The sequence below is a fragment of the Rhinopithecus bieti genome, unplaced genomic scaffold (genome assembly GCF_001698545.2).
Source record: "Rhinopithecus bieti isolate Rb0 unplaced genomic scaffold, ASM169854v2 scaffold_17939, whole genome shotgun sequence".
Taxonomy (NCBI): domain Eukaryota; kingdom Metazoa; phylum Chordata; class Mammalia; order Primates; family Cercopithecidae; genus Rhinopithecus; species Rhinopithecus bieti.
Genome location: NW_016809446.1, coordinates 1,043,527 through 1,056,715, shown reverse-complemented (window position 1 = coordinate 1,056,715; position 13,189 = coordinate 1,043,527). Strand labels below are relative to the sequence as shown.

The window sequence follows — 13,189 nt, the reverse complement described above, 5'->3', positions numbered from 1 at the left end:
CTTAGAAATTCTGACCATAATTTATCTAATTTTACTCCTACATATACAAACATCAAATTAACAGAATCTATAGTATTATAATAGCCAAAGACAGAATTAAGTAAGGGATCTAATTTGGATTTTAAATTCTGGGCAAATAGTTTCTTTGTTAGCACATATGATGCATATATTTACATAAAACCATGTCACATGCAATGCATGACTACAAAACAACTTTATATCCTAAAGTTAAGCTATTTTTAAAACTATGAACATAGCTATATAAATGGAAAGATTTTTCCCCTAAATTCAAGACACAGTTTGACAGGTTTTGGAATGCAAGTGAAAAGAACGTGGTCACAAAATGCATGTTAAAGTCTTTGTTTCATCACACTAGTCATGTGACCTTTATCTGTGTGAGCTGTAGTTTTCTTTTCTAGAAATTGAAAAGACTGCATAAAATGAACTCACAAGTTCTGTAATTTTACTTGCTTTGTGCTCTTATTTTGCCTCTTTCCTCTTCCCAGTTCCCCAGGATATCTATTTTATATGCATGTTTTGTTTTTCCAACAAGTATTTATTGAGTGGCCACTCTGTGCCAGGAAACTAGCTAAGCACTAGGCATCATAAGTTTAGAAAAAAAAAAAAATGATCCTTGTTTACATAAACCTTGCAGTTCGGTGGACAAGATGGACATTCAACAGTGAAAGACATGATATACCATGATGTTGAGGAGAAAAAGCCTTTCTACAACCTGTAGATTATAATTGGTAATCTAATTTAGATTGGAGGGCATCAAGGTCACAAAGAAAAAGTAGTATTTCAAATGAAGCATAGAAGGAAGCACATTCCAACCTTCTAGAAGTACAGTGGGGCATGTAGAACAGCCCTAAGAAAAACAGAGGTGGACAAGGTCAAGCAACTGACTGGTAAACAACATAGCCAGGGTGTGGCATGTAAAGAGGCACAAGCACGAGTGAGGCATCTTTGCTGGATTATCAGAGATGTTAGATTTTATTATAAGTGCATGGAGTTCACTGGGTGGGGACATTGATCCTGAAGTCAGCACCTGGCTCCATCACTTAATATTGGGTATTCTTGGACAGTTTCTTATTTAGAGTTATTTGTCGGATTAGATATATTGATGTATATAAAACGCCTAAAACACTGCCCAGCACATTGTAAGAACTATGTCATGTTTGTTGTCATTATTATCTTCATCCTTCCTGGCTTCACCACACAGAACAACTCAGAAGAAGGAGCACCACACTCTGAACATACGGAGCTTAAGTTCTGGGCTTATTTCTCCCTTTACAGACAGGTTCAAAAGTAAAAGCAGGGATGTAGGCTTCATGGTCCATAAGAATGTGAGCCTGAAATCCCAGGAGGAAAATACGTAGGAGAGTTTTGTTGGAAATCACTGCAAGACCATTTCATTATCAGATTAACCTAGATATGCCAGTTGTTACATAGGAGACAGAGTGAGGTCAAATACAAATTTAAAAATAAGAGGCTTCATTCTCCCTGTTGAAAATGGGGAAGAGATTTCACTTTCCCCTTTTCTTAGAGCATTTACCTTAGAAAGCTTGTATGTACTTTCTCATCTCTTTGAAACGTTTATAAATCCTTTCGAAGATTAGATAGGCCTTTGGACAGCTTTATGGCCCAGGAATGTCTTTCACAAGGACCTAGGAACCATCTTTTTGAAATGTTAACATCAAGAGAGATAGCATCCCCATCTCCCGGTTTTTGTAGGGTAGGAGCTTAACTTCTGTAGGCACCTATCTTGAAGTGGCAAAACTTCCTCCTGCCATAAAGAAATGACAAACTTGTTTTTCCTCCAATAAAGCTACTTAGCCATGACAAGTGGTCACCCCAATTACCAGGTAAAGTTCAGATGAATCATGTGTGTCATATAGTATTGTCAAGTCCCTCTTACTTGAGAACTAGTTATTTTGTCTCTTGAAAACATACATACAATGAGTAGTAACTGCTTGGCTACACAAAGGAGTGAGACTTCTTTCTCTTTGCAATCTCTTAGCAGATTGCGTGTAATGCACACCACATTCTGGTTTAATAACTGAATACTAAAAGTGTTTTTCTTCTGTATTACCTATGTGGAGAAGATTTTTAGATTAGGAGAAGATTTTGTTTTAAATTATATTTCCCCAATAGTAGAAAGCTAGGGAAAAAAAGAAAAGAAAAGAAAACTTGCTCCCACCATTATAAAAAACAAATGCTGGATAATCTGACAAAAGTTTTAAACTTTTAAAATGCATCAGAGAACAAAGTTATAGGATGAGCAATTAACCCAAAATTTAAGGAAAGTCTGACATCTCCAAGGAGGATGGAATGTAAGCACTTGCTTCCCTGGGGCAGATGCCAAAAGCTAGCTGATAAGAAGAATTCGGCTGAAATGTTGAACAAATTGTACGAACAATGAACTATCCAAAAAAATTAAGAAAAAAATCAGTTTACAATAACAACAAAAAAGAATACAATACTTAGAAATGAGTACCAAAAGCACAGGCAAGAGAAACAAAAATGAACAAGCAGGATTACATTAAACTAAAATGCCTCTGCACAGCAAAGGAAACAATCAATAGAGCGAAAAGGCAACCTGTCAAGTGGTAGAAAATATCTGCAATATTTATGTATTGAATATGTTCAATAAAAATTAACGTATTAAATAAGGGACTAATATCCAAATGATATAAGGAACTCAGACAACTGAATACCAAGAAACAACCTAATTTTAAAATGGGCAAAGGAGCTGAATAGACGTTTCTCAAAAAAAGACATACAGCTCTAGCTCACCAATCCCTAGCTGAAGGAGAAGTGGGGTGAGTTAGGCGGTCTCTATGCCATACAGATTGCCCTCAAAACAACCTACAAAAAAACTACAAAGGCCAGTGTGCCATCTACTGGATGGGTGACAAAACTTCACCGGTAACAACCTGGATACCAAGGCACTTGGTGAAATTAGATGTTATCAGAAATCCACTGAAAGCCTAATCCATAAACTTTCCTCCTAGCGTCTGGTGCAAGAAACTGCTAAGGACTTCAAAACAGAGCAGCACATCCAGAGCACAGCTACTGGTGCTTTGTGGGAAACAAATGAGATCTATCATAATGGCCTTTCTGGAGACACCGAGCCGTGTGCAATCCAGGCCAAATGTGTAACAATGATGCCAAAAGACATCCATGCTGCATTCATGGAGAACTTGCTTGACAATCCACTAAGATGGGAAACATTCCATTCTCAAAGAAAAAAATAAAAAGCTCTTCTTCCTCTTATTGGTATTTCTAAGCATCAGATTCCCCTGCCGCCACCCCATGGAGTCAAAAGGCACCTAAGTAAATGACAGTCAGTGAAAAAATAGGGAACAGAAACCAGGTATTAGCAGTTTCTCCATTTTCATTTTTGTGTGAATTTGTAATATAAATGCATGGAAACAAAGTATTAATGCACACCAAATGTTTCGGCTGAACAAGTTTCAGCAGTTCACCTTTATAGCAGTTATAAATAGCTGTTAAATTTTTCTGAACAATGCCAGCATTTGGATTTTTAAAAAAACAAATTTCTTGACAGCAACTAACTGGTGTTAGTAGCACTTTTATCATACAGTAAATTCCATCCATTCACTATATTTTTCTGAATAATTCTACATGCAAGTACATGTTTTTAATGTTGTTTTGTGCTGTTCCTTCAGTTTATTACCAAAATGCATTAAGCTATTTTTAAAAAGCAGAGGAGTTGGCCCTGTGGTGGCTCATGCCTGTAATTCCAGCACCTCAGGAGGCCGAGGCAGGTGGATCACTGAGGTCAGGAGTTTGAGATCAGCCTGGCCAACGTGGCGAAATCTCGTCTCTACTAAAAACACAAAAATTAGCTGGGCATGGCGGCACGTGCCTGTAATCTCAGCTACTCGGGAGTCTGAGACAGGAGAACCGCTTGAACCCAGGAGGCAGAGGTTGCAGTGAGTTGAGATCGCACCACTGCACTCCAGCCTGGGCGACAGAGTGAGACTCCATCTCAAAAAAAAAAAAAGACTTACAAATAGCCAACAAGTATGTGAAAAGGTGATCATCATCGCTAATTATCAGGGAAATCAAAATCACAAGCTATCACCTCATACCTGTTAGAATGGCTTAATCGGGCTGGGCATGGTGGCTCCCACCTGTAATCCCAGCACTATGGGAGGTGGAGGCGAGTGGATTGTTTGAACCCAGGAGTTTGAGACCAGCCTAGGCAACATGTCAAAATCACCAAAATACCAAAATACAAAATACAAAATCAGCCAGGCATGGTGGCACATGCCACCTAGGACTCATGCCATGAGTCCTAGTTACTCAGGAGGCTGAGGCAGAAGGACCGCCTGAGCCCAGGAGATCAAGGCTGCAGTGAGCCATGATTGCACCACTGCACTCCAGCCTGGGTGACAGAGTGAGATCCTGTCTCAAACAAACAAACAAACAAACAAAGAATGGCTTAATGGCCGTTGGTAGTTCAAAAAGACAAAAGATAAACATTAGCTAGGATGCGGAGAGAGAGAAAAAAAAATGTGTACCCTGTTAGTATGAATGTGAGTAGGTGTAGTAATTATGGGAAAAAGAATTCAGGGTTTTGCTTTGTTGCCCAGGCTGGTCCTGAACTCCTGGCCTCAAGCGAGCCTCCTGCCTATGCCTACCAAAGCACTGGGATTACAGGCATGAGCCACCATGCCCAGTCTATTCCTATTCCATAGATGGCAAAAGTGGACCCTGAGTTTTTAAAACTTGCCCAAGCCTAGCCTGCCCAGAAAAATTTCAGCCTGCACACTCGACAGAAGGGCAGGCCTGGGATGCTAACAAAGACAGCCTGGCCCAGAGTCTATGCTGTAACTACTGTGACACATTTGGCGTCACTCCCAAGAAAGGGCAGACCTCCTTGGTCCTTCATACTGTGTCCATGTGCATCTCAAACGGGCTGGACAGACAAGTCATGCGCTGGTGTGGCAGAGCTTTCCCCGTCTTTACATCTTCACGCAGACCTGGAGAGAAGAGAGCTCGGGTGCCCAGCAGGTTCACCACAGTGGTGCTAACTTACTGTCTGCCTGGTTTGCCAGCAAGTCACAGGGAAGATCATAGAATGTACTTAGGAAGAAGTTTCTTTTTAATCAAGTATTTATTGCATTTAATAACAGGAACTCACATAGGAAGCAAGAAAGCGAAAGTGAAAGTAACATTATGTATACTTTCCTCACCTCATGTTTTATTGTGTTTGAATAGAAGGTGAATCATGGAATGGTTTACCTGGAAAATTACAAAAGTGAGAGCTTAATAACTTTTTCAAAATGTAAATATCGATTTCTCGATTATAAAGTAGAGCCTTCCGATGCCCCTAAAATGGAGAATACTAAAATGTTTAACAAAAGGGTAAAAATAAGCTCTACTCCTACCAAAAAGAGTTAACAATTATACCATTTTGGGTAGATAACGTTACAGCCTTTGAAAAAATAGTCACACCGATGGTTTGCCAGGTTTTATAGGATACAAGGAGAGCGGACATTCTGCAATCAGAAGTGCCTATGCACAAACGGAGAAGCAATCATGGTATCATCCTAGGGGACCGTGGAGCCTGGGAAACCAGATCATCCCTGGGAGTCCCCTCATGTCTGAACAGCCAATTACTGATATACAAGATACAATGTGTTAGCCTTATTGCTGTCCAGAAACCAACATTATTTTTATGACTTTATGGAGACATTTTTTTAAGTTAATGTGTTGCAGGGAGTAGGAGAAATCTACCTGGAGTGTGGGCAAGTTATTAACACGTGAAAAGTAAAAATGATAATAGCTAATGCTTATAGCGCTATGTGCCAGCCACTGTTCCGAATGCAGCCCAATGATTAACTCTTGTAATCTACTCTATTATTCCCATCTTATAGATGGCAAAAGGGAATTGTGAGTTTAAATAACTTGCCCAAGACCAGCCTGTTCCATAAAATTTCAGCCTGCACACTCGACAAAAGGGCAAACCTAGATTCTAACGAAGGCAGTCTTGCCCAGAGCCTATGCTGTAACCACTGTGACACTGTCAAGTGGTCAGAAAAGGACTGTCTGAAGAGGTTGTCCATAAGCTGGGACCTGAAGGAAGAATGCACAAGCAGGGGGAACAGTATGGCAGGCATACAGAACAGCGCAGGTGGGAACAGTGCAGCACGTTCAGGGAACTAAAGAAAGCCATTGTGCGGAGCTGAGGCAGCGGGAAGGAGATGAGGCGACATGAGATGGGGGAGGAAGAAGGGACCAGGTCATGGAAATGAGGAAAATGTGTATGCCAAGTGTGAAGGGACAGTGCTCAGAATTCCACGCCCTAACTCTCTCAGACCTATATCCTTTCCACTTCACATCACTGTGGCTTAAACCCCCACCCAGCAGATACCCACAGTGGTTTCCCCACTGCCAGCTTCAACGAAGACCTGAGATCTTTCCCAATGAAAAACCTGATTCTTTCACTTTCCAATGTCTAAACCTTTGGTTGTCACCCCTTGCAGGATTAGGTGTCAATTCTTTAGTGAGGCTTAGAAGCCCCTTCAGGGTCTGGCCCAGCCTCCTTTGCAGTCTCAGCTCCTGATATTATTCCACACCCACACTCAACCTTGGCACAGGCCATTGGAATGCTCTCGTACCACTTGCCAGCCTGCAATGAATACATTTCCCCCATTAATCACTACCACCTTAGCTCAAGATTTTGTGTTTATTATTTACTTCCAATGCAGATATTAAATTATTCTTTTTCCTGAATGTCAATCATGCTTACAGAGCTCTAGTCTTTGGCATTCTAAGTGAAATAATCACTGTCCTTGGAATCCAGGTTTTAAAACATATCAACTTGGGTTCACTACGTATAATCCAAACTCCTGGATTTCCAGGATTTCTGTGTGTGCTTCAAGCTGATGCTCTGCATCAGTGCCACAGGCAATCTAACTACCTGGTGTTACACATCACAGAATTATCCACACAAGCCTTCCATATTCTTATTCCCAGGAGGGCCAAATCTCTCTCCTAGGAACTCTGTATTCTTGAGGTGTATCTTCTTGTCTCTTGAGGTATTCCCCTCTTTTGAATTGAAAACTATACCTTGGAGTTTTTCTTTATAATTCTGTTTTTTCTTTCCTTTAGTTTTCCACTTGCTTTTTTAGTTTTTTCTCTTTCATAACTCAGCCTTCTCTAAATTATTGATTAAAATAAGTAAATTATTTATTTCAAATCCAATTCTTGACATTTTACGAAAACTTTCAGATACACTAGTAGATTGTAAGTTAAGAAGCTTCAAGGGAATTATGGTAACACTAAACTATAATAGTGAAACAGAAAGGTAACTCTTAGTGAACAGAAAGATATTCTTGAGTATCAGCTGTGATTTTTGAGATTAAATGAACTTCATAATATAGGAAAAGTACTTCAGAATTCTTAGCTTAGAACTGTCATAATTTTAACTCAAGAAGAGGAAAATGGCCTTCCACATTAATTTTCTTCAAAGTTGATTGAGTGTGCCATCACTTCTATTTCTCCTCCAAAGGCGAATCTTCAGAGACCCTTTAATCACCTAGCTTTACTGTTTCACATTACAAGTTACAAACCTCAGAAAATAAATTTTTCATCCATGTTGATGATGTGAGTGACTTAGATCTGTAAACAAACTATAAAGCTTTGGACAAAAATCAGTCATTTCCACAGAAAATGCCCTAAGATTTCCTTTTCTCCACTGTTCTTTGCTTCAGTTCCTGATAATTTTACAAGGATCTCCTGGAATTCAATAGGTCCTTCATTTTCATCAAATGTAAAATCAAACTTAATCATTATATAATCATTATATTAAAATGTGGGTAAATTTGAGAGAATTAACTCTTATTGGTAAGTCTCAGTACAAGACACTGAAGGCAAAGAAAGAATAATAAGATATAGATTGTTCCCTTAAAAAGATAATAGTAAGATATGGAGAAGCAAACACACAGAAGATGAACTAGAAAGGAGGAAAATAAAAGCCTTGAAAGTATAAATAAGGATTAAATACCAACGAATGAAAGGGAAATCTGAGCAGTTAATTTTTATCTTTAAGTTCACTGATGTCTCTCAGGGATATAGTTACAGATCTAGGATTGTTTATCACTGGATTAATATAGTAGCATTTCATTTACATAAAAAATTAAAATTACAGGTGTTTACACATTCAAGCCATTCATTCATCCATAATCCATTTTTGAGCTTCTCCTAGGATATATGGAATTGGGACCAATTTGTTAATAGGATGGTTTAGCAAGGACACAAAATAGCTTCTCTAAAAGTGTTCTGTATTTTATTTCCCTCTCTAAACATTTATTTCAATGGACTTCTAAACTGAAGATTCCTTTTGATCTCTCCTATTTTCTTTACATATTTTTCCTATGAGGTAAATAAGCTTTTATCTGATTCTTTGGATGAGGCTACAATACCTCAACTACATTAATAGCTGCCCTTCTGACAAAGTGGGTGACACATTGTCCAAAAGAAAAAAAGAGGAATATGAAACTGGGAAACAAAGAAAAACATCAAAATTAGTTAATAATCAGGTTGCTACGTTGTTTTCTACTTTAACATTTATTATCAGGATAGTAATTGTTTTGTAAAAATGCTTGTAATATGTATTACCTACATGAACACAAGGTGGTATAATTTCTTTAACAAACCAAAAGAAACTGACACCTTAAAGTCTTCAAAGAAGATCAAGAGTAAATATTTTGATAAGTTTTATTAGATGCGAAGAAGTGTGTGATTTTGTTTTCCTTTGCAACACAGATGCAATGTGCATTGGAAATATAGGCAGACAAGGTTCAGTGCAAAATGCATTGTGGTCTTTCTCCCTACTATCAGGTTAGTGAAAAAGTAATTGTGTTTTTTGCCATTACTTTCAATTTTAATTTTCTATCTAATATCTATTAGATAGAATTATGTGAGATATTTCCTGGTATAGGATGTACTTAACTCCTTGGGGGAAGTGTGCCAAATAAAACCTTTAGGGAATACTTTATACATCGTATTACCATTCTTCTGTCTCAGTAATTTCTCTGCTTTCCTGCTGCTCCATCTTTCCCTCCCTGCCACACTGACCTACTACCAGGTGGTCAGAATGTTAAAGTGGTAAAATAATATAATGGGTGAAAAGGAGACGTAGGGCCTTCCAACTCCCTAAACATATAAATGCTCACAGATATTTTGAAGTCTCAGAATTGACCCAAGTGCTAGCTGATTAAAGGAAGGCTTTCATGGGTCTCAGTGTCAGTCACAATAAGGGTCTCATCTCTGTCCCAGACTCTCCCAACAGATGTTGCTGTACATGTGAGTTTCTCAAATCTATTGTAGAATGCAGTGACAGACACACTTTCTCTGGGTTTTAGCAGCAGGTTAATTATCCATCTCTTTTTTAACTATACAAACTTTTAAACTTACCCCAATAGCTGCTAAGATTGGTGCTTGATAGATCCACTTGATGTCTCCAGCACTAAGTTCCCAGCACCTGCGACATTGAAAAAAAAAAACTGTCATGAATAAATTGGCAAAGCAAATAGGTAGTAAGAATTAAGTAGAATTTTAAGTTTTACCAAAAACTCCAGCCCCACACTTCCAATTAAGAAACAAATAGACAAAGAAATCTTATCGTAAAACACCCAAGCCAGCGGGGCGGGGAAAAAAAACATGTGGCGGGTATTGATTTTCATATTATTAGCTACCCCTTGAAGATGAGTAGAGAATTATAAATATTAGTGAATTACTTTTATTGTGACAAAAGTTAAAACCATGTTTCCAGAGCCACAAAAGTAATAGTTTTCTAAATGTCATACAATTCATACTTCACTTTTACTATTATTGGAATAAGCCATAATAATTTAAATTCACTGATAGAGAAAGTTCTCTCTCTCAGACATTACAGCAATTCTATTTTACTTCATAAATTGTAGATTCCTTACAATAATGCAAGTTATTCTTATCCATAGTAATGCAATAGAGAATGAATGCAAATTATTCTTGTCCATAGAAATGAAAATTAGCTGTGATGTTCAGTGGAATGTAATTGATTAGTATCCTGAAAATATTGAGTAGTTTTTGCATTTATTTGTAAATTTTGGTATTTATTGTACTGAATGTAAATGTGGTTCTTTGGATTTCTCCTTTGAACCAACCATAACATCTTAGTAGTTCTCTCATTAATTAATGAGGTTAAAGTATCTAGAGAAATGCAACTCAAACCCACAATGAGATATCATCTCACACCAGTTAGAATGGCTACTATGAAAAAGTCAAGAAATAACACATGCTGGCGAGGCTACGGAGAAAGGGAACCCTTATACACTGTTGGTGGGAGCGTAAATTAGTTCAACCACTGTGGAAAGCAGTATGGCGATTCCTCAAAGAGCTAAAAGAAGAGCTACCATTCAACCCAGCAATCCCATTACTGGGCATATACCAAGAGGAATATAAAGCATTCTACCATAAAGACACATGTTTGCAAATGTTCATTGCAGTACTGTTCACAATAGCAAAGACATGGAATCAATCTCAATGCCCATCAGTGATAGACTGGATAAAGAAAATGTGGTACGTGTATACCATGGAATATTATGCATCCACAAAAAAAAAAACAGGATCATGTCTTTTGCAGGAACATGGATGGAGCTGGAGGCTATCATCCTCAGCAAACTAACACAGGAACAGAAAACCAAATACCACATGTTCTCACTTATAAGTGGAAGCTAAATGATAAGAATTTGTGAAGACAAAGAAGGAAACAACAGACACTGGGGTCTACTTGATGGGGGAGGGTAAGAGGAGGGGGAAGAGCAGAAAAGATAACCATTGGGTACTGGGCTTAATAACTGGGTGATATAATATTATGTGCAACAAACCTCTGTGACGCATGTTTATTTATGAAACAAACCTTCACATGTACCCCCAAACCTAAAATAAAAGTTAAAAGCAAAATCTTTGACAGATGTTCATTTTCTATTTGTATAAGATCCATGAGCTTATCTTAATTTTTAAAAGTTTGTTTTAACAGTATTTAACTTAAAATTATATAATTTGCCTATTTTTTATATTTGGTGCTTCCCTTCCACCCTAACTTGAGTTTAAGTTCTACATGGGCAGAGATCACTGTTGTTTTTGTGTTCTGATGTATTGCAAGTCCTAGAACAGTATGTAGGTAGTCAATAAATATCTATTGGATTGAATTGACATCAGCTGAATTCAAATTAAGTTTTACTCATGCTCACCGAATCTCCCAATCTGGTTTGTACTAGTAAAGATCTTACACTAGAATAAATAGCACAGAAATGATAAGAAACTAGCACCACTTGGCACTTTAATATAGCACTTGAAACAGTCTTTTTAAACTAAAGACACATAAATAAAAGTCTTAAGTTTATTTCTCTTTTCACAAAACCCAGTATTGATTGTGGCAATGATAAATAATAAAAGAAATTTGTGGGATACAATGATAATTTTTAAACTCTAGATAATAAACATAACGAAGTTACTTTTTTATTAATGAGCAAGTTATAGATAATAAAATACCATCTTGACTATTCCTTAAGGGTAAAACATTTTCAATACACACTAAGAACTACATTTTTTTAAAGTTTAACTTTTACATATAGGAATATGTTCTCATTTTAAAGTCAAACTATATAAAAGACAGCCATTGAGATGTCTCAATCCTCCCCACATTCCTGTCTGCCTCCTTACAGATAACATCTTCTATTACCTTATTGTGTATGCTTCCAATGCTTCTTCATGCATATGCAAACAAATACAAAGGTTATATTCTTACTTTCCTCTATCATACAAAACTGTCATGTATGCACTATTCTGCAATTTGCTTTTTCCTTTTACAACTGTATTTTTTATTTCTTTGCATATCCATACCAATTGAGCTCAGTAGCTCCGCACTCCACTGGGAGAATATACCACAGCCAAATCAACCGGAACCCTACACTAAAATGTAGTTCTGGTTCAGCCAAACTGAAATGCGCATATTCAATGGACCTGAAGTTTGAATAACATGGAAATTTAAGAACAAAAATGTTACATTTGCATATTATTGAACATTTTCTGGCATTATTTGCATGTATCTGTTTTTCACATTATTTAACCAGACAAGAAAGATAAAAGACAATGTTACTGAATTATGCAGAATCACACTACCCTAAAAAAGCTTTCTACCATAAGGAAGGTGGCATATATCATGTGACTGTAAATTGAACATTGATTCACTTAGCCAAGATCTAAGCTACAAGGGTTTCAGATTCCATAAATTTTCTTTTCAGTTTTTGACATTTGGTAATATCTTCACAGTCTTCTTTCTTTGCTTTAATGGTATTTTGTCATGGTGTCTCCTAACACATTGGGATTCAATTATGCAATACAGGCTCTATCAAATGCTTGCATTTGGAAGTAGGTCAAAACCAGCTACCTCTAAAAACATAAAACACTTCTCTTTGATGCTTTTCAGTGTCAAAGTTTCAAATTTGCCCTGTGATATAAGAAAGGAAGCTGAGATTTCAAACCTTTTAAAGAAAATGCTATTAATGCTTGTTTTTAGTTAATTCTTCAATGTTCCCACTCACATTGTCTTTGTTAACATGTCCCAGAAACTACTCTCTGTTCAAATTTTTAATAATAAACTTTAACCTTCCAGGAAATGCAGTTCTGGATGGTGAAGCAAGAGATACAAAGGTCTGACTAGAAAGTAGGACTTCCTACAGTCAGGGTTGAAAACAGGTGGGTTGTTCTGCCCAAGGGATCCAGAGAATTGAATTGGCTGAGTACTACCTTCTTTCCACAACTTATACAATCAGTAAGAGTAGAAGAAGTGAGAGAAGCTGACCCCAAAAGCCTATGCAGATGTTCTAGAAATGTCAGATGGCTTCTTGGTCCTTTGCAGCCCCCACCTTTGCTGCTGGATGGTGAAACAAAAATATAGCAAAGAAGTAAAGAAGTTATGGGTTTCTCCTCTCACTGGCATCTCTTATCTCCTTTGAATGAAGCAAAGAGAAGATAATAAGATTACCTTGTAAGGTGTTTTTGCTTTTGTAAGTAAAAAGAAAGAGAACAAAATTGCTCACTGTTTAATTTAATTTGCCCAACCTACTTGATTATCTTAGCTGACCTTAGTAAAATAACACCCTTT

At 37.4% G+C, this 13,189-nt stretch overlaps 1 protein-coding gene across 2 annotated transcripts in view; it reads right to left on the bottom strand.

Moving 5' to 3' along the window:
- Positions 1-13,189, bottom strand: part of PTH2R (parathyroid hormone 2 receptor) — a 141,754-nt gene that overhangs the window by 24,456 nt on the left and 104,109 nt on the right. For both annotated transcript variants that reach the window (XM_017889351.1, XM_017889350.1), the window contains exon 9: positions 9,454-9,520. In XM_017889351.1, the coding sequence (XP_017744840.1) occupies positions 9,454-9,520 (67 nt within the window). The remainder of the gene's footprint in view (positions 1-9,453; positions 9,521-13,189) is intronic.